The sequence below is a fragment of the Aythya marila genome (assembly GCF_965140915.1).
Source record: "Aythya marila genome assembly, chromosome: 2".
Taxonomy (NCBI): Eukaryota; Metazoa; Chordata; class Aves; order Anseriformes; family Anatidae; genus Aythya; species Aythya marila.
Genome location: NC_139043.1, coordinates 27,353,314 through 27,379,085, shown reverse-complemented (window position 1 = coordinate 27,379,085; position 25,772 = coordinate 27,353,314). Strand labels below are relative to the sequence as shown.

Genomic DNA, 25,772 nt, shown 5'->3' with positions numbered 1-25,772 from the left:
TTTTTTACTCTAATTGATAATGCTTAATAAATATTCAGTGTGAGCTGCTGCAGTAGAGCCTAGATGGTGCATGCTTCCTGTGTGAATTTGGCCTTAAGACCATAAAGATTCTTAAAACTCACATGCTTAACTTTAAGCACATTAACTTTTCTATTAACTTCAGTGGGATTACTTACTTATTTTACGTTAAGCACACTCATAAATCTTTGGGGCTTTGTTTTCTCTCTGCCTCAGATCTTAATCTGTAAAACAGGCACAATGCTATGCAGGTTATAAACTGTTATGGTCAGGAATTCCCAGCTCCGAGTTTTCTCTGGCTGTATTTATGGACAGGATCTAGCACAATGGGACTTTGAGTTGCTATGGGACTACCAGGTGCTGTTTTTAAAATATGTATAAATATGTATAAATATTAGAAGCAACGCATGCTCACAGCAATTTTTTTTTTTTTATATTCCACTCCAGATACAGTTTTGTGATTTGGTTGCCTTGCCATTTTTTTCAGACAGCACTGTCTTTCTCTTTCATAATGTATATAGCCCCCTTTACACCACTGAGAATTCCTCTTTATATTACCTACACATGGTCGTGTTCTGGTTAGTACGAAAATGTGCAGTGCACTGGTTCCATTTCTAAATGTAATTGTGGTAGCTTTTGTGAAGATGCTAACTGAAAAGTAAGCTGTTTGGTTTCCTTGCTGTCTCAACGATAATCTTTTGTCTAGTCACGTAATGAATCCATCCTGTGAAGAGGCAAACCAGAGTAGGCGTCAGGCCAGCAAGAGCTTGCGATTTGATAAAGACTGCAATTTTGTTTTGGAAGGCAAAGCTTTTGTTCTCTGTAACTCACCGTGAGTGGACACTAAAAATAAAATCCATGAAAGTATTTCATAAAAAATCAGTGGCAATCCTTCCCAAAACCTTCATTACGAAAGCATCAGCTATTTTGAGGAACACTTTGGGCATGGATTTTTTTTTTCCTTGGTTAAGTCCTTTTTGTTTTCTAAGCTAGCTGTGTTTCAATGAACACAGAACTGGAGCACAGCATCTCCCATGGACATGCTGCTTGCCAAGACTCAGGCCAGGGAGTCAAAAGGAAGGCCCCAAAGGAGTTAGGTGCCCTGCAGAGTTTTGCCTCATGGCTTGCTGATTGCATCAGTGCAAACTCACCTAGGTGAGTCCTTGGAGAGACAGCTTCTGACCTCACTGAAGGCAGTGGAACTTGCACAGAATGTCTCTGAGCAGTGCCCCCATTCACTTATATGAAATTTGGATTTGGCTCTGTTCATTTCAGCCACTCAATTTGTCTGTTGCCATCCATGATATATAAAGCACTTTCTTGCAATTTATCTGGAAAGAAAAAAAAATGCATTACATGTTTTCTCTAGTTGTTTGTAATCTCTGCCAGTCTTCTCTTGTGTAACACAAGAGACAAAATGCCTGAAAAAAGCATGTCATTCTGAAGTGGTAATGCATACTTTTTTATTAGTTATGATTCAGATTTGCTTATTTGAAAGATTAAACTCTTAAAACCTCATTTTTAGGAGGCACAGGCTGGCTTATAAGCCATTATCACCTTTGCCTAGAATAAATGTTTGTGACCCCTCTGCATCCAGATTTTGAAAAAGGTTTTGTTTCCTCTCCTTGGAGATACAGAGGATGTTTGTGGCTTAAATTTCCCTTTCTAAGCTATGTGATTTTATGGAAACATTCTTCTTGCCCCCTTTTAACAACACTGCTTGGGCTTCGAGCCCTTTAGAGTCAAGGCCAGATCAGAGAGTGAAAGAAATAATCTGTTAGAGGAAGGAAGGGCTCCTGTGATTTAGCAGCTGTTGCAGGAGTTCTCAGGAGGCTGGGTACCAATATCTGACAGCAACCTCAAAAATTGAGAAAGTAAAGGGAGAAAGGAAGAAGAGAGAAAAAAATGATGTGAGAGCATGAACTTGTAGACTGAATAAGGAAATGCTAGCTGTATGTACAGATTAATATCTTGTTTCTGATACTGCCAAGTCAGATATAGCAGCTCCCTGTGATGGATAGATAATTGACCAGGCAACACTTAGAGGAGACAGAGTTGAAATAAAACATAAAAGCTATCTATACAGGCCTGTATTGTAACATTGGTGTTAAAAATGTGACTGTTTGTCCTCTAAATGTGATAAAGCATAGGAATTTAAATACCTTAAACCAGGGATAAAAATGCTCCATTATTTCCTAATATGTATCCACACTATGCCATCCCTAGTTCATTTTGCCAGCCTAGAGCATCCAGCTCCAATAACTGTAGTTATCATTACTCTCTTGCGGATGGAGAATATGCATGTAGGAACAATAAATTGTGAGTAGTTTCAGTTTTTCCCACATAGTTGCTCTCTCCTGCTGAGAAGATTCTTACAAATGAAAGATAACAAAAAAATATTCAATTAAAACCTAGTTTTAAGTTAACAGTAAATAGTGCATCTAGAATTAAATTCTTCAGGGTATTTTGCAACAAATGAACTTTTTCAGAATTCTTCGTTTTAAAATTAATTTAAAAAACAGGGTCACAATTACTTGTTTTCTGGACCAGTTGGAATGGAAGTCTTTGGAATTGTAAAAGTAAAGGAAGGAGGAAAAAATGTTTAGTATGTGTGATATTTTTGCCCAAATGTAACTGATATTCTTTGCTCTACAGCTATGCTTGACTTGATTACTGTGCTGGCATTTCTGTGAACAAGTATTAGCTGTGATTGGATAAAAGAATTGAGAAAAAAGTCTTTGTTTAGACATATTAAAGGTTTGAGAAGAGTACAGTTACTTGGATCTGGAGATGAAGAAACCACTCCACAGCTATTCTGTTCTCAAGGATAGTGGTTGTCTGCAGAATCTGACTGTTGATTTCTCATGTATGAGGAAAGATACAAATAGCCATAACCAAAACAGAATACTCTGCTCCTTCACCTGGTGTGAGCGCTGTGCTGCTAGATAGGGTGGCAGAGTGGACAAAGTAATTCTTAATGCTAACGCTGTTATATTATTGAATTCTAGGATGGGCAGCTAACAGTGGGAGCCCTCCATCTATACCACGGCCAGCACAGAAACCGAACAGCCTGAATGTGAATGCTAACAAGACACCAATGAAAGGTGGTAAGTCATTTAGTTCTTCAGTTATTTAGCTTTTCCTGTTTAGCTGTGACTCATGCATCTTTCTAGTCTTCCCATCTAATCTACCATAATAAAACTTATTTTTGTAGTAGTTACATATCAAGAGTCTTGTGCTTACTGCTAATTACTCTTTCGGTGTCAGTTACACATATAATACGTGTGTGTCTGTGTATTGTGTGTAGGCTTCAATGCTGGTAATCTGTCAGAGGAGTAGCATGCTATATATATAACAAGGGAGCTGAAACAACAGTTTCTTCTACTACTTTAATTTTGAGTCATACAGAATAGCATCTGCATGCACTTAGTCTAAGCTAAACACTGTTTTGAAGCTCTGGGAAGACTCTGTGGCTAAAATACAAGCTACTAATAAGGCAGAAGAGACCTGATTACAGATTTCATTGATAACACGCATCATATCAGTAGTCAAATGAAGCAATTCACTTGTGGCAAGTGAGCCAGGAGTCCTGTCATCAACTGATATCGAGCCCCACTATTTTGACTAGTGTTTTATGGGTAGGCAAACTAGGAGCACATCGCATCCTTATTGCCAGTTTGCAGTATATTTTCTGCATTCATATTCAAACAAAAGCTATGTGAAAGGTGTTCAGTGCAGAAGGAAGGAGCAATGTGTATTCCTTCCCCTGCCCCCTGGGATTAAAAGACTGACTAATTTCAGCCCAGTAGAAAAAGATGGTTAAGATGTTTGGGGAACAATTTTGGGAAAAGCGAGATGTCACAGCCACAATAGCTTCACCAGAAAAAGGAACAGCCTTCAGCTATTTCAAAATCTGTTTGTAAAAGTGACAGATCTTCTAGCCTTGCAGACATGAAGATGGAAATCATGCTAAATGGAGCCTATTCTGTCCATGAATTCCTCCTAGCACAAAGGGTGCTTTCATTTAACATGCAACGTTATCTTTCTGAGTAGAATAGCACATCTCCATATCTTATTTCTCTATGAATATAATGTGTGTGAAGCATGAGATCACAAAAAAAGCAAGTGGTGATGTAGCTTCTTTATAGCAGCCAAACTCACTTCCTCTTTAATTTGAAAATACGCCCTTTTGGAACAATCAGGTTCCAAAGGAAGCAGGAAGGCAGGAGACCTCTGCAACATCTATATGTCAATACAGATACAATAGATGCAATAGTCCAACTGTTGCTGGTATTCAACATATTCCTGGTTCACTTTTTTTTTTTTTTTTTTTTTTTTTAATATATATCAAAAAATATACCCTAATACCAGAAGCCATACTTGGGACATGAATAATGATATTGTATGGTCATATACAGGGGGAACAGGAAAGTCACATGAACTGGATTTAGGTTAAGGAATTCAGGCCTGTAAGATGGTAAGGTAAAGTAGAGTTTGCTTAGCTTTTGGTCTTTCACAGGCCTACAGGTGCACACACAAGTAAAATACCTTTCACTAAACAAAGCTAGACAGAGAGAGATTGTTTCTATTTTTAATTAAAGTGTTCCTGTACTTATCATGGCAGGAGGTATATAAAGCACACAGGCAGCCAGATGTAAAACATTCATTCTTACTAAAGTTCCATATTCTGTTAAAGGTGGTGTTTTAAAATGTAATCACTCATTCTGATTTTCTTGTCAGAAGTGCCCTTAGTAATAAATTAAACAATAGCATGGCGTTTGTTTGACCTTAGTCAAACTTTCAGTCACTTTTGTTTTAAAATAGCTGACAAGCAAGAATTCCAAGTTTGTACTTTTCCTTTTTCTTTCTTTTTTTTTTTTTTTTTCTCTTTTTCCAGAACCTACAAGGAATCCTAAAGACTTGACTGCTTGGTTCAGTCTCTTTGCTGACCTTGACCCATTATCCAATCCTGATGCTGTTGGGAAAACTGATAAAGAACATGAATTGCTTAATGCATGAGTCAGCTGCCTATGGTAACTCACATTCTTCCATTCATCAATGCTATTTTTGGGTTTTAAAAAAACTAAATGAAAACTAGTATGCTGTTGTGAAACTATGAAGTATGTGCCATGATAACAAAACTAAAGGGAATGAACCCCCTTTTATATACGTACAGTTATTTGCTCTTGTTTTGTATAAAGACTTAGCATTTATTTTCTACGTGGATTTACAAAAATGAGGTTAAATTAGGGCAGATTTCTTGCCAAATAAGATTATCTGCTGAAACACTGTCTTTGCCTGAGGTGATGCAGAGCTAATACTGGAGTGAAATACAAATTGCAAACCTATTTTTTTATAATGTTTCTTGAGTAAATTAAAAAATACATATATCATGTAACTGAGGAGGCTGCATGAATCGAACATCTATCACATCTGTAATATATATATATATTACTGCTATGTTAAGACGTTAACTGAATTTGTTTTGTTAGTACTCACAGTGAAAAATCTGTGCTGGAGTTAATTATTGAAGAAATACATTTGGGTCTACGCAGCCATGGAAATTGTGCCCTTTCTGATTTAAATTATTAGACAAACTGTACTACCTAAACAGAAGTAATGCCCCAAAGGCTTCTTTTCTGACTTTTTTTTTCCATTGCACCAACAGAATTTGCACCTGTTTGCAGAAGTTTCTTGCAACTGATGATTTACCATGCCTTCAAAACGTATTTCTGTTCAGAGTGTTTTTCATCAAATTTATTTCTGAAGCATGTGTTATTTTGAGCTTGTTGTGACATTAACTCTTTAATAAAATGATTTTGACAAAAAAAGATATTTTATTCCCCCTGGAATGTTGGTGTGCTGTTGAATTGGTATGTAACAAGCATCTGAAGATAACATATAACTAGCTTTTAGAGAGTATCTGATAATTCATATCATTAGCTCACACTGTTTCTGAATAGTGATGCAGTAGGACAGTAAGAAAATCTGAACTTGATGGTCTCTCTTTGCCTCCCTTCTCTCCTTTTACAGTGAAGGAAGGTGAAAAGGATGGCAGCAGCCACAATATCACAAGTTCTGCATGTTTGCTATCTGTGCTGTATAGGATCTACTCTGCAGTTTATTATATTTGGCCTTTTTTAATTCAATTGATTTTTGTTTTATGTTGATGAAGTTTTTCATCCCCAGTTAATTTGTATGCTCAGGTAGTTAATCAATTTCTCACGATCTATTAGATAACTACATACCTACACTGTAAGCCTCAAAATAACCATGTAAATGCAGAAGTTATCTAAACTGTCCTGCTTCTCAAGCACAGCAGAACATCATCTGGAAGCTGCACTGAGCAGTATTAATGTGTGTTTGATATGTTCTAGCTAAAAAGCTACGTGCTACTTAGTGGACGCACAAGCTGGACTGACTGGGATCCACCTGACTGAACCCTCGGCAAGTTTTAATCACCTCCGTACAAATCTGTAGTGTTCAAAATCCTTCTTAAGGTGCCACATAGCTGGAAAGTCTCAAGGTACTTCCATTTTTTGCCAGAGATGTTCTTCAGCTGTTATTATACTGGATAATGGACAGCCTGGTCTTCTCTTTATGGAGTACCCAGCCCACTGATCCCCAACAGTAAGACCATTCTATCGTGTGGCAATTAAGATATGGAAGTTGATACAGATGTGGATACCTAACTGTTTGCAAAGATCACTGTTTCCTGCTGTTTGGTAGTTGGCAGCTTCTTGCTCAAAAAGCTGTCACCTGTGAAGTCTCTCCTGAGACATGTAACTTCCTTGAGCGTTAGGGCTGGAGCCTGAGGTCCTGACTTTGAGCTGCAGTCTCTGGCATTAAGGAAGGCATCTGCAAAGAAGATTAACTGGAAAACACCTAACACTTATGCTGAGGTGCATTTACACTTATGAGTGTTAGTTTGCACTCAAAACACTAGATGTTTGCCTGAAATCCTCTTCATCTCAAACAGTAATTATCTGCAACGCCAAAAATGTTAGCAGCTCTAGGAATAGACAGGCTGCTGGCATTTTCAGCCCAGCTTGGTTACCACTGAAATCATCAAACAGATTCTTGCAACGTTAAGCAAGTCTGTGGTTACTAAACTTGTTTTAGATTATGTTTGTCTCAATACTTCTTAAAACACTTCTGGATGATCTATTCTAGCATTTTTAATGGCTAAAGCAGTTACAATAAAAGCACAGGTGAGGCTAAAATGTGGCCTATATTCAAAATAGCTAACTGTACGTTAAGTTAGAATTAAGACTCAGAAAATGGTTGTTTTTTAGGTCACAGATTCTAGACTTTCAGGATGTTTAAAACAAACAAAACCCTCCTTCTTGATTGGGAAAATTAAGGACATTGTACAAGTTTCAGCTAAATGTGTTGTGAATCCTTGTCATGTTTTTAGGTAGAAAAATAGCTGAATAATCATCCTTTTTACACCAGAGAAACCATAGCTGCAGGTTTTTTACCTCAAGCTGCAATACTGATTGGTTCATATTATGCATTTTCTTGTAATATGTGATTTTTTTAAATTAAAGTTAGCTTTGAATTTTGTGCTTTCTGCCTATGCATTTTTTTCACATTTTTCAATTAAAAAAAAAGAAGCCAGAGGTTTTTAATACATGATTAAATTTGCTTAAAGAAAAGCAAGTGAAATTGCCATGTACAATGCATTACTATCGTGATTATTATTTAAGTAGAAAACTAGAGCAAGAAAAGAAACACCCTGCAAATAGCCATTTTTTTCGGCAGAAAAAATCTTAATTGCAGTTACAAACAATACTTCCTTAATCATAGAGAAGTGTATGGCATGCACTTCTCTGTGCAGTCTGGGCTGCAGAGTAACTCCAAGCCACAGTGCCATTGTTATAGGATTTTCTGTGATGTGTGTGCAAGCTCAGCAGTAATTGGGACAACAGGGTAGTTAATCATCCTGGTAAAATTACAGATTGATTGTTCTACACACATAATGTTCATCTTGATTTAATATGCTTCATTCCAATTGCATATTCTTGTTTAGTAGAGGATTGTCTTAAAATAAAAACAGCTGCAGAACCCCTATGGCAGATGAAAACAGTGGTAATTGATTAACTGTCTTTATCAGGAAGTTTATTAAAGTTGATGTAATTGATTTTGGTGAGTCTAGGATTTTGCAAATCTAAGAACAGCTACTTCAGGAGAATTCAGGAGAATTGGACTGTGCACCTTGGGAAGTTGAATAGCTTATGGAAAAAACAGTAACTAAAAAAAAGTAACTTTTCTGACCTCCTTAAGTGATCAGAATTCACTTCCACCACAGTAATATGATGCAGCTTGTTCCTTTCTATTCTTTCCATATACAATATTGCATGGGCATGAAATTGATGTACTTTCTTTGAAGCAGGACCACCTGGCCATGACAGCTCCAAGCCTGAAGGGCTCAGTGGAGCAGCAGATTGATGTGAGGACACAGCACCCAGTCACTGTCATGCTTCAAGCTGAGTTTTCCCAGGGCCTTTGCCATCTACCATTGCAAGCACCTGCTAGTGATACTGGATAAGCAAAGTACAGTGATGAAGGGGGGTTGTACTGTCCCTGGTTGCTGCTGAGAGCATCCTGGGCCACCTGCAGCGACACTTGCTCACCTTGCAGGCTAGGATGAGTTGAGGAGCCCGTACTTGTGCCGCAGTAACCTGTAGCCATCCCAGGGGCCCTGCGTGTTTGTAGGCTTTTGACCCTCTGGTGTGTAATTATGTGGATGTTGAGTCCTCACTGAAACCTGGGGTTTGCTGTACCCCACTCTGGTTGGCCTACTTTTACAATTGACGCTCTTTGTCAGTGCCTTATTTTTAAATAAGGCACCATATGGGAAAGCAGGAAGCAGAGCAACAGCTCAGCTTGCCAACAGCCGGCAAGCAGAGGGTTTGCCTCAGCTGAGAAGCAGCAGTGTTGACAGTCTAGCGCTATGTTGGCGAGCTGGGCCCAAACGGGCTGTTAGGGCTGTGCTGCCGTCCTCACTCAGCCTTTGCTTGGTGTACAAGGGAGAGGAGTCTGTCCTGGTACTCTGTGCTCCTGAGACCCCAGCGGGAGTGCTGCCTTCAGCTCTGGGGCCCCAGCACAGGAAGGATGTGGGCCTGGTGGAGTAGGTCCAGAGGAGGGCCAGGAGGATGATCAGAGGCTGGAGCACCTCTCCTATGAGGACAGGCTGAGGGAGCTGGGGTTGCTCAGTCCTGAGAAGAGAAGGTTCCAGGGAGACCTTACAGCAGCCTGCCTGTACCTAAAGAGGGCCTACAGGAAAGCTGGGGAGTGACTGGGTCAGGGAGTGGAGGGATAGCACAAGGAGAATGGCTTTAAACTAAAAGAGGGTAGGTTCAGATAATGTAAAAGGAGGACATTCTTCACTCAGAGGATGGTGAGGCACCAGCACAGGTTGCCCAGAGAAACTGTGGATGCCTCATTCCTGGAGGTGTTTAAGGCCAGGCTAGATGGGGCTTTGGGCAACCTGATCCAGTGGGAGGTGTCCCTGCCCATGGCAGGGGTTTGGAACTGGATGGTCTTTAAGGTCTCTTCCAACCCAACCCATTCTGTGATTATCTGATGATGCTGTAGAGTAAATGAGGCTCACAACCACAGGTGTGGACCCAGGGCTGCACCTGGGTGCCCCAGCATCAGGACCTGCTGACTGCCCAGCACACGACATAGGCACACAGGCCTGCAGCTACATAGTCACTGTGACAAGGAATGACTAGTCAGAAATCTAGGCCTCAGCCCTGTGGCAAAAGTTTCTCAACTAACAGGAATCCTTATTTTCTGCCACTTGGCTGCATTTAGTCATTGTCCCTGGGAGTGCAGCTGTGTTTACACATGCCAGATATGACCCAGGTGCTTTTAGGGCGATTCACCTGCACACCTGCCCGTAGCAGTGGACAAGGACACCATGACCAAAGGGGCCAGGCAGGCTCAGCACATTTTTCCCCTTGGTGACCACCAGCCCTCCATCTCTTAGGCAACCTGGCTTTGCAGTCAATCACTGTGCTAACCAGGTGTTTATTAACAATATTATCCTCAGCATTACACTGACTTTTCCCCTCATGCAGTAATTATAAAACGGTCTAATTATGCAGTTAAAGAACACAAGGTATTTGTCTGCACAGGAGCCACCATGAAGGGAGGATGCTGCCACTTGCCAGGGAGCAGCATCCAGCTCCTAGAAGCTACATCAAATTTTAACTCTTCTATCACATTGGAAGGTTGTGCCTGAGCTCGTACTGAGCCATAGCAGAAGGGGGGGGGGGGGGGGGGCTGGAGTTTGCTGCTTTTAAAAAAAATATATAGAATTTAAAAAGGAAAAAAGAAAAAAAAAAAAAAGAGAGAGAGAAGCATGCATGCTATAGCATGGAAGTGAATGTCTGTCTCATTCTACCTGCCAGCTGCTTACATGGGTTGCTTTTGAAATCTTTATGGGGTAATGAACACACACACAAATAGATAAGGAGTTTAAGAAATAGCTAAATGCCTGCAGACCTACCTAGGCCATTAGGCACATTAGCTGAGCTCAGCCAGCCTTCTTTTTAAACAAAAGTTCCCAAAAACCTTCTCCGTAGGGTGTTTCTTTTATTTTGGACTTCCATAGCTATTAAGGCAGCAGGAAAAGCCCCAGGACAGGTGCTGGAAGCCATATGCTTCATGAACAGGCTGGAAATTAAAAAGAATGTGCTCTAATATGAAATCATCCATCCTGTCTCCACCTATTTGGGTAGATGGCTGCAGGAAACAAGCATGCTGAATATAGCAGGAGCAGGATCCAATGAGGAAAACAAACAAAAACACTACTCTTATTCCAAGTGCAATCTTCACAATAAATACTTGACACACAGAAAGTATAGAAACTAAATTCACAGTCCACTGAAGTAACTGCATTGTTAATGTAGTTGCTTGTTTTCCTGGACTGTTCAGGCAGTCCATGTGGTTTTCTGCAGCCTGCCATGAGCGACTCTGCTTTGAACATGAGTACCAGGGCTTCAAAACACCAAAGTCTGACAACAGAGAGATGGCCTCACTGTAACAGGGTTTAGTCTGATTCAGTTTTGTGAAGAAGACAATTCTGATAACGAGACACACCCTGAAGGGATTGTTCTGATCTACATTACAGCTCAGTCTTGAGCCAATCTGACCTTTCTGTGAGGCTGTCCCTGAATTTGGTGACAGCAGCAAGGGCTGCAAACAAGCCATAGATAGACAAGTGCTCCAAGGCTTTTTCTCCAAAATGGCTGCCCATACTGTTAAGTCACAGAATCCTGCCCAGGGGTCAGATCAATGAGCATCCCCAACCCATAAAAAAGGGGGCCACCGCTCTCCTACCATCAGCCCCATGGTCTTATAGCAGGCACTTTCCAACTGCTAAAGAAGCATTTGTAATCTCGCTGAAAATCTAGGGAAAAGAAAAAAAAAAAAAAAAAAAAAAAAGTTTGAGCCACTGCAGCTCCACACAGGCACATGAGCAGTGTGGATTGGCAGCAGTGGCACCAGAGCCTTTGGCTATTTGTCTCCAAAGCACAGGCAAGTTTACCTGCAAGGTGTGTACAGCCATTGCTGCTCTTCATGTAGGGAAATAATAATTATGAAAAACCCTAAAATGAACAAAATCTCACTATTAGCCACCCTTAACCCACTCCCATGCTGAGTGCTTTACAGCTTTTTCTTTCATTTTTAAGGGAATGGATCCAATCCAGGTCTCCTTGGAGGTAGAGGTGCTCCTGGATTTGCTGGCCTTTGCCACTCATTAGTTCTTTTTGCTGTGCTTTGAAGGCTAGAGGGACCTCAGAGAGCATCTGTCTATCTCGTAACTTGCAGTTTAAGCAGTGGGAACTTTGCCAAGACAAAGTAAAAGGGAAACAAGATTAAAAAGCAAACAGAGACTTTCAGGAAGAAAGGTTGCACTGCCTGCTTCAAGTCCGTCCTGTTCCCTGCACTCCCCTCCAGGCTGACAGCCCACCCTGTTAGCAAACAGGGAACACAATTGGAAAACACACAGAGTCCATAATGGGTCATTTTTCTACCTGAGCTTTTAAGGAGCAGGTTGAATAGCCTGTCCCGGGGTTGTTTTTAGAGAACACTACAGCTTGCCTGTCAGTGTTTTGGCTTCTACTTCCATTCCCTATAATCACACAAAGTATGTAATGGAGGGAGTGCTGAATTGATGTGAAGGTACATAATGCTGTTTTCTTTGATATGCTGTTATCCAAGTGAAAGAAGGAAAGTGTTTTAAAATACAGGAAAATGCTTTTATGATCCTAAAATCAGTCCTCCCCTTGTGCAGCACTGCCAGAATAGCAGAGGTTCCTTTCCACAGGGCATGCTGCCAAAATGAAGCAAGTTCCTTTACACAGGGAAGACTTAATGCAATGTACACACCATCAGCATTGACAAAAACCTCTATTAAGTTTCTGCACCAGCACATATGAAAAAAAAAAAAGGAAAAAAAAAAAGGAAAAAAAAAAAAAGCCTGACCCATGGCAGTGTCGAGTCCCTTGGAGGCCAGTTGTACCACAACTCACAGGTGTGATGGTTCCTGTCCCCAGCTTGTCCCTGGAGCCTGAAACAGTGCTGAAACTGCTTAAGTCTTGAAGACTGCTGGTGACTTCTGGCACCAGGACAACAGCTCCTGCTCCACCTTCAGATCTGCAGCTCCAGGACAGCCCCAGTGCCCTGCTGACATGCCAGGGGATGCAGCTATGTCCAACGAAGCACCCACACCAGCAGAGCCATGCAGCGGTACCAGGAGGAAGCAGCAACTGAGAGCAGAGACAACTCTCTGCTGCCATCCCGACCTATCATCTATCGAGATTTGCAGCATCCCAGGAACTTGGATCCTGGATGTCATGGAAAGCCTGCTGAGGCCTATCCAGGCCTCAGATCCCCAGCCAGGTGACAAAGTTGCCCAGGTTGTCAAACACAGGGTGTCAGGCCACGTGGACAAGAGAGACCTCAGGGATCAACCAATGCAGCTGAAGAAGGCCCATCCAAGGTGTAGATACACCAGTAAGGAAAGTGCCAAGACAACAGCATTACAGGGAAGATCTCCTACCATTTCTGGGAATTAGGGGTGGTTTCTTGAACGAGCTGTATGAGGTGAAGAAGCTTGGGATCCTGAAAAGAGGGGAAAAACAAAACAAAACAAAACAAACAAAAACAAAAACAAAACAAAAACAAAACAAAAAAAAAAAAAAAAAAAAAAAAAAAAGAAAGCTGGATCATAACCCTGGACTCCAGGAGAACATCCTTTGGGCTCTTCAGCGACCTGCTTGGAAGAATCCCATGGGATACAGCTCTGGAAAGGAGTTCAGAAAACCAGGTTGATTTTCACGTCCTCCAAGCTCAATAGTACTCCAACCCCACAAGCAGGAAATCCAGCTAAGGTGGCAGGAGGCCTGCATGGATGAACAAGTAGCTCCTGACAAAACTGAAACAGAGAAAGGAACTGTACAAATGATGGAAGCACAGTAGGGGACCTTGTTCAGTCTGGAGAAGAAAAGACTCAATGGGGGTCTTATCCATGTAGACACATGGACAGGGAAGCAGGCCTGAAGATAGGCAGGAAACAGGGTGCCAAAAAAAATTGGAGCCAAACTTTTCTCAGTGGAGACAATGGGCACAAACTGAAACACATGAAATACCATTTAAACATAAGAATTACTTTTTCACTGTGAGTGTGGTCAGACACTGGAATATGTTGCCCAGAGGGGTATGGTCTCCATCCCCAGAGAGTCTCCAAACCCAACTGGACATGATGCGAACAACCCAGTTCCAGTTGATATTTACGACAACTATGACATTTATGATCACCAGGGTTATACCCACAAATTGACTTGCCATGTCCAGAATAATCTTCCAATTCTATTCAACAGTCCCTGATCCCAAAGACACACAAATCTCCACGCATTTCAGTTTCCCTCAATGTGTTTCCACAAGCACCTACACCAAGGGCAGCTATGCAGATACCAAAGACCTCAGGCACCTGGGGCGTCCCACACTGAAGCAGTCACAGGATTCACAAACTTCACTCTTTGCTCAGCATCTAGTTTGCTGGCCAGTCTAGTAGGTACACTTTGTCACTTAGTGGATACATTTTTTTTGCCACTTTCAAAAAACAATTACTCAACAGCGCTGCACTCAACAGCCTATCAGTTAGGAGGCCACCAGAGACACAGACTTCAACCTACCGATGGCTTGATTTGGGTTACATCTACCCAGGTTTATGCTCGTGGGGAGCATCAAGGCATCTGCTTTCTTCCTAACCCAAGGAACATCCTGTATGTACAAATACACAGATACAAGACAATCCTCCAAATCACGTAGAGGTGGAGCATACGCTGCTTTTGTTCTCCTGTTGCTTGAAAGGTGAAAGACCTATTACCAACATTTTTTTTTCTTAGGTTGCAGGCATTTCCCTCAAGAAGAGGGTCAAAACAGGAAGTCCTTCCTGGTACCTGAACTCAACAACTGTCTGAACTCTCTCCTTAGCATTATCCACCAGAACAGACAACGATCATATCCTCTGCTGTACCCAACTTCAGTTCATAAATAAAAGTCCCTGAATGAGGTGGCAATCCTTAACATACACTCACCCCATCTAAGGTAAGACCATGCAGTGAAAGCCTGTAGTATGGTACCATCCCTGCACTGTCATAGCAATGTAGGCTACACCTTACACATTTTTTTCAGAGATCGATATTGAAATGCTACATATTTTTCAGAGCTTTCTCAGGAGGTGCAATGAATTAGAATTAATCCAAAGGAATCACAAAAGCGGAGCCAGGCATTTGGTTTTGTTTCCTGAAAACAAGGTTTTGTTTCCAAAGGCAACACCCTTTCTTCATTCTTCACACGAATGAGTTCTTCCTTCCTGATGTAACAAGCCCAAAGATACCACCAATCTTATGGAAAGGGAGGCTGTTACTCCCTGAGAAACTTCTGCATCACAAACATAGGGCAAAACTAGAAATTCTTATCCAAATAAAAATCAGAATGGAGGAATTGCATCACCCATATTCTTGGCACCAAACCTCAACAAGGAATCTACTCTCTCTCAGCTTTTTCCTCCTTGGAGAAAGAACCTCCTTCTGCCAAAATCTCAGTGACCCTCTTAGACCTCAGCTGCTCTTTCAGCAAGCAGTTAGACATCCATAATTACTTAACGTGACCACTATGCCTCCCAGTCTGTATTTAAAAAAAGGCTATTGACTTGCAGCTTATTTGGAGAGCTAAAAGTTAAAGCAAGGGTGCAAGAAGCATATTACCATGAGTATTACAAAACATATGCTGCCCTGAGCAAACCCAACCAACAGCTGTACAAATCCCTGCGAAGTTTAGCCACGCACTTCACTATGCACATACACACACAAAATCCAACCACCACCAGAAATTACTTTTCTACAGGCATAGTTTAGTATAATTGTGCTTCGTTAACAAGCACAGTCACTAATTCAGAGGGAAGAAAAAAAGATTACAAAACTTCTTGTTCTCCCAGGCTTTCAGCTTTTCTGTTTCTGAGCTTCCAGGCTACAGCTCAAGGCAGCCAATTTAAAATCAGAACTTGTTACAACCTGACATAAAATTTCAAGTTCTTCTTAAAAAAAAAAAAAAAAAAAAGGGGTGGGGGGTCATCTATCAAGCTTGATCTGATTCCTATTCTTTCTTGTTGAATTAGCAGTTTAATATCCATATTCACTCACCTCCACTGAGGTCTTTACTGAGGAAACACTCTACCTTCTCAATCAACATCTTCCTATCAGCTCCACTTGACACATTATTTCTCTGACCAATGCACTCTGAAAAGGCACCACCTACTCTAGTTCCTCGCCATCTGTCCAAAATCACAGCATTATTGAGGAGGTGACAGAAATCAAAACAACTCTAAAGCTAGTCAGCCACCTCTGCTTCACTGGAGGCTTCATTCAAGTGTGATGCAAAGCAAAAATCTTCAGAAGTTATCTTCAAAGAATATTGCAGAAAGGTTTAAAAAAGTGTTAACCCCACCCACCCCCACCCCAGTTAAAAAATATTTCAGGATGCTATTTTTTCAGTGATGCAAGAATGCTTCAGGTTTGTTAAAAAATGCCTCTTCAACGTCAAGTGAAATGTAAAAAGCCCAACATAATCATGAGCTACTAGGACTTAACATTGTCTTCTGTCATCTACACAGTAGCAGCATTTCAACTTTCAGAAACTGATTCTTCTTTGAGAGCACCTTTTGTAAAACCACCTCACACTAAGCATACCAGTGCTTGACAATCCACCTTTCCAAGATGGCCAAGTACCTGACTACCCTTAGGGCTAGAAAATAAATCAATCCATATTTCTAGTATGTATTTATCTAGCTTCATAGTCTGTTTTATTCTTTTAAATTTAACTAGCTTGATACTAAGCATATTCTATACAGGTATTTACTAACTGGAATTAAATTAGTCTTCATCTGTTAAGTTAAATGCAAAACTTTGCTGTGTGTTTTTTTCCAGTATCTCACTCATTCCTAGAGCCCTTTCCTGAACCTTCTCCAACCTTTTACGGTTTTTCTTGAACCAGATAGTTTTCCTGGAGTGGTTACACTAATGCAAACAGAGACAAGATACACATATTTTAACTGCTTGACGATCTTTGATCAAACAACTTCCTTTAGCCAAGCACCACACGAGGAATGGCAGTACGTGTGCAGCCCATTAACAAATGTACTTTCCTAGCTTCAATCACTTTTTCCTTGCATTTAGGTTCTGGAAACACATTGCCGGAACTATGGTTATTTCCTCCCAGTTGCGCAGCTTCAAGTTTCTGTTTGCAGGGCTGCGTTTTGCAGAGCAAGCCAGGCTGTTTTACAGCAGTAATTGATTTATACTCCTACCGGCCGCCTGTCATCTCCAGGCTGCTCGGATTTTACCTCAAGAAACAGTTCTACGTATCGACCTGCTATCACCAAGCAAGGCCCAGAGCGAGTTCGCTAAGACTCGGTGGTCTTTGCCTGCAACTGCAACATCAGCTGACATCTCTAATCCATTCCATTTCTTCTGTTTATTTTGTATTACCCCAGGCTTATGTTTAAATACTGGGAAGATATTGAGGCTCTACCCACAGGCCGCTATCTGGCCCTTCCCAAGAGGTGATTTGCCAGGAAGCCATAAATCATTTCCCTGACAGCGCCCTGCTTCCTAAAACAAGCAGGTCACTATCTGCTGCCCCTGGCCCAGCATCCTCAAGGGCTCCCTTTACACACTCCTCCACAGCCTCCAAAGTGTCCCAAAGGGTCCCCTGCCAGAGCCATGAACTAGAGCCATGAACTGCTAGGAAATATAACATGCAAGTCAAGGAAAATCCTTCCATGAAAGCAGGGACACAATGCAAAACCATTTCATTACCACTCTATTCTCAGCTCATTTTAGGCTGCTCATCTTCATTGTTCTCTCAGGAAGATGTATGCAGTGAGCTACAAAGCTGCATGTTACCACAACCATAAACTAACAAGGCAAGGGCCTGCAGTCACAGGGATGGTGAGAAAAAGTCATTCACGGTACAAGTTGTATCACGTCTTCTAGGGTAAGCTAGGTGCTTTTGCTGAAGGAATTCTTGAGAAGCAAATGCCTTCCCACACCAGGACAGACTGAAGCTGCAGCAGCCAAATCCTTTCTGAGAGCAAGACAGCCACAAAGCTTTCCCTAGTAAGCCATATAAGCTTATGATGAAATGAGTGATGTGCATCAACTGTTTTCAGAGCAGGGTAGGATACTACAGCCTTTGAAGCTCCAGACTGTCAGCACTTAAGTTTCAGTTAATGTTTTTAACACAGTCATGCATAAACCTTGTAATCGTTGGGATGCTGAAATCCTAAATTTTGACTCTGGGATAATATGCATTAAACCATGCTTACTGGTTATTGCCATGGTGCTTTTCAGTAAACACCAACTCTGGAGGATTTACATGTATTTAAGTATTTTTCTTCTTTTTTCCTCCCTCCTCCCCCCTCCTCATCTGGAAAGAATTATTTTGCAAGTCAAATGACAATCATTTGACTCACACAAAACAACATGAAACCAAGACTGTCAGTAGATTTATACCACATCCTTTAAGGTTTTAGTTTAGTTTCACATAGTGAAACATCTAATGGCTTTCATAAGCTAACAGATAACTTGAAATTAGCCGTACCACAAACACAGCAGTGGATGCACAGTTTCCAATAATGCCTGTTTTTCCTATGTTCCGAGGAAAGACAAAGTTCATTATCAAATAGCTAAATAGTTAAATATGCTAAAAATAGCACTTTTTAAAAAAAAGATATTCTTTCCTCCTTAGAATGTAATGTTTTTGAAAAAATTAGTAGGTAAGATGTAGCACAATGGTCATAAAGATAGATGGTTGACACTGTTCTAGATGCAAATTTGGAACAATATTAAACTTTAATCTCATTCTATGGGGTTTCATACACAGTTTCCAAAACAAATAAATGAACCACTGCTTTTGTCCCCCCCACACACACAATTTTTTTTTAACTATAGTTTTTATTTAAATAAGACACAGGAACTTCTATACCAAAAAAAAAAATACAAAACAAAAGCCACACACTTCCTTGTGTAAAGCAATATTGTGTGATAACTTGAATACTGTTCAGCACAGTGGCTAGAAATAACAGTACAACTATGTACAAAACTTTAAACAATATTTGACAAATTTCTACAGCTGGATGTAGAATACAATTGAGATAAACAACTGCTGGGAAATTTACATGGCAAAGCATTAGCTTTAACACATTTGGTTCAAAACCTTCAAATCTGCTAAGAACAAATGTGCAATTTAATTAATATTTAGTTTCTCATGGAAAAAAAATAAAAAGAACACGTAATGGCATTGCAATTATTGTACAGAGTTCATCACTGATCTAAAAACAACTCATCGTATCCCCTGGTAACCTAACACCAACAACTGAGACTACGATTTCTTATCTGGATAAAACCAGAGAATAAAAAGGTCATCATACTGCAATGTTAATCTAGAAGGAAAAATATTAAAAGGAATTGATACTTACATCATGAGTATTTTCTCCCCTTTATCTTCAATCTATAAAATATAGTGTTTTCACCTAGGCCTGAGATTAGTAGGGTTTAAAGATGGCTGTTGTGTTTCAAGCAGGTTTTTCACATGAAAATGGTTAGAGACAGACCTCTCTCTCCTTATGTTTTCTGCAAGGGGAGCCAAAAAATGTGACTTTTATAGGCTGCAAATTCCACCTTGTAAGACAGCATTAACAAAACCTTCGTAATAAAAAGGAAACCATGCATTATCTCCAAAGAAAGCATGTATTTAGTGAGCAGTTATTGGTGGTTCACTCTCACCCCCTCCAATCTCATCTTCAAAAGAAGAAAAAAAAAAAGAATAATGGAGCAAGTTTAAATGCTCAGTAGCTGCAGGCTACTAATCTCCTCAATTCCTGGAAAAGGTGAGCCTTATTCTCTTAGGAGCAGACAGCACAAATGTAGTTCCACTGAGCTGAAAGCAATGGAGCAAGAACATCAAGTTTATTTTGCCTTTGGGGTCCTCTTTGTATCACAGGAAATTATCTCTGAAAGCAGTGCTCTTGTTCTAGTACAACAGAAGAGCACCACTAAACCGTTCTTGCCATGTACTATTTTGAGAAAGCGTCCAGCCTGCAAAACCAGGATTATTTCACCAGGATTTTTTTTATTCATACTTAAGGAGGGGGGAAAACACACTTTTACACACACAACTTAAGTAAGCAAAAGTTACGGGAGAAGCTTTGATTACGTAACACGAACTTAAAACTATTGTTTTCCCCACCCCTCTTAAAACACCCACTTGCTACTTTTGGACTTCAATCCAAACACAATTACTCACTATATAAATAAAATGCTGCTCATCTAACACTGCTTGACAAAAATCTGAAAACCTAGTTCCAACCAGCAAATGAATGAACATTTCCAAAAGAGAAACTAAACATTAATTTGACTTTTAGACGGTAACAGTAGCATTTCACATCCTTAACTGCCAACAAAAACATGAGAGGAAATCCCCATCACCCCCTGTGAAACCTGAAAGAATTTCTGTCCTTGAACAAAAACATTCTTGTCTTTCAAAATCCTCTCACACACAATGTGGAATGTTTCTCATGTACAGCCTAGTACTGAACACTTTATTTGCAACAGTTTAACAGTCATTAACTGAGCAACACCTGAAACCTTTAAATGCCACATTTTACATATATTGAAATGACAGTAAATGCAACAGTTGTTTTTACTTGTAAGCACATGACAAAGTGATATACATCACAGATTTGCTGGTTCTCCTCATGTTCACCCATGTCCAGGGTCATCATTCACCTGGAGCTGAATGCACTTATTCCAAGAAAGTGGAATGTAATGAGGAAATATTAATGCATAAAATAAGGAAAGGCAAAAGAGTGATGTTCCCTCTTTAGCTTTGTAGCTGTAAAATATTTTATATCCCAATATGATATACATTCCAAGTTACCTGAGTTTACACTTCGAGAGAAGTACCTGAAGCTAGGCCATAGGGTGGGCACTGTGCAACTGTTGTGGCCATTTTTTTTTTTTTTTTTTTTTGCATTGTGTGTATTACAGAAGTTAGAAACAAACACCTGGATCAATTGTAAACATAATCCTGAAGTACAGTATTTTCCATAGGACACAACACAGCAAGACATTTTCTATTCAGACAGGCAACTTTTTTTTTTTTTTTTATATATATAGAGCTTATTTATACTGTAGAATTTGAAACAGAACACAGGACACAGTACTAATCTGGTCAAACATACTATGAAATGCATAGTCTCCACTTAAAACGCTTAATGATATATGGATTTTGCAGGCATTACTGCTTTCTCACAAAAAAATGCTGAATATGAATTCTGTCCCTGCCAAGAACAGCGTTGAGATATTTTTTCAAATGCTGCTAAGTATTCTGTTTTGTTCTGAAAGGTTGCCACCTCATGCAGATGTATCTGAGACGTTATCTCCTCAATCCTTGCTTTGGGGCAGAGGCCTGCTCCACCTTGGTCTAGATTAACGCGTAGCTCTGAGGAGAGGAATGATCTTCAGTCTGAATTTCTTGCAAAAGCGGCTGCTGCTGCTGGGATGGTTGCTGTACCGAGACCTCTGTAGAGTCCATTGTGCTGGTGTCATCTGACAGAGATGAGAAAGAGACCCGAGACGAAAGCTGCTCAACAGTCAGGGTACTCAAAGCTGTGCTTTGACCAGAGTTGGGAGAGTTCTTCAGCGTCAGGTCTGAAGCTGGAAGTAGGGGGCCCAGAAGTTTTACAGGACAGAAAGCTGATCCGGTTGGGATGAAGTTAACCTTGTTTTTGTCAGGACATGAAAAGAGAGGGGTTGAGACAGGCTGACGAGACCTACAACAAGAAAAGAGATTATACACCTGGCCAACGAAGGTGGTTGTGTGTGTCACAAACTTTGTGGTTCTACAAATTGCTAAAATGTGAATGACCAGGAATGGGATTAATTGGACAGAGGGGCAAACATCTTCCATATTGGTAGTCAGCTAACTGATCCACAGCATGAAAAATAGTGCCGTCACAAAAATGACTTGACTGTTACTGGATAAACATGCAACTTCCAGCAAGACAAAAGTCTGCACTACATATGCACATGAAAAAATGCCATGGTAATTTGGAATGACCCAAATCTTTCTTTAATAATAACACTGCAGCAACAACGCACGGTCATATTAATTCCCTTTGAGAAACTCCATAAAATAAACCTCTCCTTTCCCATATTCCGTAATTTTTTTGGAGGCTTCCTCCACAACACAACATTGCTCCTTCACCATCCAGCAGGCAACGAATGCTATTAAGAGCAAGAACCATCCCTTTCTTAATGCTTTCATCCACAGGAGCTAAGCATGCAACCTCGACAGCATGTGCTCAAATACTGCTGAGTCTAGGGAAAAAAACATCCAACAGTTTAATTTCTGACTTCTTGCTCAATAGTTCTGCTGTTGAGCAAAGTCTGCCATTAAATATACCGCCTACCAACACTTCACATAGGTTTCATTCCATTTTATATGCTTTATACACATCAAAATGTAACCTATGATTGAATTGATAAAAAATAACAGAGTTTTTGTTTTCAGCCACAAATATTTACAAAGTTCATAAAAATATATGGAAAGAGGCTTATAAATGCTTAGGAAATTAAATGTACCTTAGCTTTTCTGCTTGGGTTTTTGTTGCCTTTTATAAATGCACAAAAAGAGTTCAAGCATAAAAGACTCCATTTCTTCTTCAAACCAACGTGAACACTTCAATTTCTCTTCTGTGCAAACTCTAAGAATAGTTTGCTCCTGAAAAACCCATCAGCTGGAATAGTTTATTCATCTGCAGTTGAATAGGCTCAGTAAACAGGTTTACTGCTTTGCAGATACCAGCTGATATAAAAGGCATTACTTACGACATTTCCTCAAAGACCTTCACTCGCTCACATCCCTCTGGGGGCTCTCGTTTGAACATGTAGCTGTTGTTTGGTTTGGGAGATGAGGCATACTTGGGCAACGGTGAGCTACTCCCACTGTCTGAAAATTTAAAGCAGTTATATTACTAGAGATTGAGAGTGCTTTTTAATTAAATTTGACTTCCAAACAAGATGCCTTTTTTCACAATTTAGCCACTATGCTGGTTTGCTTCTACCACAATGCTTCCTTTATTGCAGACTACTTCTAACACCCTTGTATAGCACATTTCTTCTAAATAAAAGCTTCAGTGCAGCAACAATCTATCACATAACAAACAACACATAGCAGGAGGGTATTTTCATCCAGAACTCTGCAACTGGAACAAAGCAGAGCTGTGATCCTGGAAACAAACTCTTTATTATGTAATTCAAAAAACATAAATAAACAAGGTAATATGCATAACACATACAGAAGAATTATGAGTGGTAATGATAATATGCCTTTTCACTGTATAAACACGGTTATTGAAAGTGTGTGTATACAGCACATCATATGTTAAAACAATTCACGGGAACATTGACCTCATAAGTCTCATGAACAGTTCAGAATTTGCAAAGAAACAAAGCACATTTGTAATACAGGTACTGATATCTCATCATTGCAATCTTCTACCTTACTGGGTTCACAATTTAGTTGTTTTAGTATCCAGAGTAAAAACTTTCATAATTCAATTCTGTCCTCACTACTAACTATAAGATCTAGGTATTCTTCATGACTCTAGCTGCCTCTGTATTTTTTTTTTTTTTTTTTTTTTTTACAGATGATTACCAAACAAGTTTAGAACTGAAGACATAAACACCTAGGACACAAGACAGACTCCACAGCAGGTAGACTTCATTGTACTTCTTGGCAAATCTGAGATAAGACAACTCTGGTAGCATCAGAAGAACAAAAGTTTGACAGACTAAGACCACAAAAGGGTTCACTTTAAACAGAAAATGAACCACCCTTCCCTTCATCTTGAAAACAGAACATTCAATGCATTAAGACAAAGTATGTACAAAAATGATTACAGAAATTTAGCTTTCTGCAGTGGCTTCTACTTTTTCAAAGAGCAACAGCTATCTCAGGCTAATATTAGTAGCTCCATGTTCTGTGCATGGGTTTACAATTAAAATGAGTCGAAAAGGCAAGATTGTAAAGGATCCACCAACTTACAAGTGAATGTAACTTGAAGAGAGCTAACAGCTCCTGCTTTAGCTCCTTTCAAGTCTTTCCACCAGACTGGGATACCCTAGCATTTTTATCTCAGATACCTTTGTTTATTCTGCTGCTGTTCATGTGTGCCTTTCAGGCAACAGTGGAAGACCAACCAAAGCTTCAAGCATTATAATCCAGATTCACTGAAGCATGTAAGGTTTTCGTTAAGAGCCTGCAAACAGTAACTACATAAACACTTGTATAAGCATGACTCAAATACAGAGGCTGATCATTAGAGGTTTTGAAATATCAGTGCTTCCTTTACAAGACAAATCAACTGAAATGTCACTTTTTTTTTTTTTTTTTTTACTATGAAAGATACGAGAAAATGGTTGAAGTGGACCTCAGTAGTATATTGATTATTCTGCTCTTTCCTGCTCTATAGTGAACACAGACTTGTTATTTACAGAATTTTTGGTGTTAACTGTATAAAAGCAGAAAAAGCCTAGAGACAATACAGATATTTGTCAAGCTGAGCACACGATGGTCTTTTGGAATCTATCCACTGTTGGCCCACACAGCTCATTGCAAACACAGAAATCATTAACAGAACCCAGACAGTTTGTTTCCTTCTTCTAATATTTAAAATTGAAGATCCAAGTTTCTATTTAAGAACTCTGAAATGTAAAATGAGCTACTGTTCATTCCAGTGAATACTGGAAAACTGTGGAAGTACATCCAAGGAAAGAATCAAACTGCATTCAAAGTTAAGTCAGTTCTTGGAAGATTCAGTGTGTTGTCTAGCCAGTACAGTTTTCAATAAAGTTTTTGGTTTATTTAGCCCTGTTTGGCTGAAACTTTCTATACAGGACAGCTGTTAAACATGGAAAAAATATACAATATAATTTAACTCATCTGTTCCTCCCTTTGCCTCCCTGAGCTTCTAAAGCTTACTGAATTCTTAGCTTTTAATTTCGACCAAACACATCACATGAACATTTGAAAAATACATGAGGTTACTAGGAGGCTGAAACATATAAGCTTAGTGTTAGTTCTACACGTACAGCAGCAGAGTTAGAACGGAAGGGTCCTGAGAAGAACAGATCATTAGCTGAAGTGATAAGAGGAAGTCTGTGGCTTAAGCCAGTCCGTAGGTGTGTATCCTGTAAGGTCTTAAGTGCTGAACTGTAACATCATTAATCCTTAACGACACTGCAAATGCAATTCTCGAACAATTGTATTCACACATGGTTTTATTTATTTATTTATTTTACTTTCTCAGAGACTGTAATGCATGCTCTGTCATCTGCATCTTCCAGGCTCCCACCAGTAGGGTGTGCTCTGCTGGCATATTTCAACAAACTAATCAAATTTCATTATGATGACAATGATTGAAGATTAACAGATGTAACCTCTAAAGCAAGCTTTGTTACCATAACTGCGCTGAAGACAATATGGAGCCTTATTACACAAAATTTCTGAATATAAATATTTAAAACGGACAGTCCATTATCTAGAAAATGTTTGAAATTGTAATTAGAGACTAAACAATATTATTTTAACCAAAATATTTAACACCACAACTTTAGCTTGCATATATTATAATAACAGAAAAGAAAGATTAAGAGAACCCGTAGAACAATTTATTTTGAGTGACACAACTTAAATGAAACAAGGAACTGTCAGTGAACCTTGGGATCTGGTCTGATAGGTTCAAAAGGATTTTCCAAGATCAAAAATGCCTTTGTTTTTCGTGTTTTTTTTTTTTTTTTTTTTTTTTTTTTTAAGACTGCCCAAAGACTTCTCATACAATTTTAATTTTAAAAACTATGAATCAGATGCCCAGAAGTTAAAAAAAAAAAAAATATCTCCAGTCCAAGAGATAGCATCTTCATGAATACACTGCTTGTTACAGCCCGCTAGCAACAGCAGGAATACACAATCCTATGCAGAAGCACCTAAATCAAAATCCCTGAAAAACAGGTTACACTATTTTCATATGAAAAAAAATCATTTCATCTTATATATTAGGATGGCTTTGAATTTCACCTCTGTCACAGTTACTAAGTATGCTACATGGC

General features: G+C 39.7%; 2 protein-coding genes across 8 annotated transcripts in view; one reads left to right on the top strand and one right to left on the bottom strand.

The window, feature by feature from the left end:
* Positions 1 to 5,853, top strand: part of ICA1 (islet cell autoantigen 1) — a gene marked incomplete at its 3' end in the record, with an annotated part of 71,170 nt that extends 65,317 nt beyond the window's left edge. For all 4 annotated transcript variants that reach the window (XM_082754735.1, XM_082754736.1, XM_082754733.1 and 1 more), the window contains 3 exons: positions 3,027 to 3,125; positions 4,916 to 5,051; positions 5,687 to 5,853. In XM_082754735.1, coding sequence (XP_082610861.1) covers positions 3,027 to 3,125; positions 4,916 to 5,037 — 221 coding nt within the window. The remainder of the gene's footprint in view (positions 1 to 3,026; positions 3,126 to 4,915; positions 5,052 to 5,686) is intronic.
* Positions 5,854 to 18,295: 12,442 nt separating this feature from the next.
* GLCCI1 (glucocorticoid induced 1) overlaps positions 18,296 to 25,772 on the bottom strand; it is a 56,567-nt gene continuing 49,090 nt past the window's right edge. For 2 of the 4 annotated variants that reach the window (XM_082753892.1, XM_082753893.1), the window contains exon 7: positions 21,212 to 21,433. In XM_082753892.1, the coding sequence (XP_082610018.1) occupies positions 21,342 to 21,433 (92 nt within the window). In that variant the 3' untranslated portion in view covers positions 21,212 to 21,341. Of the gene's footprint in view, positions 21,434 to 22,490; positions 22,612 to 25,772 lie in introns of all 4 variants that reach the window. The other 2 variants (XM_082753890.1, XM_082753891.1) reach the window with 2 other exon arrangements.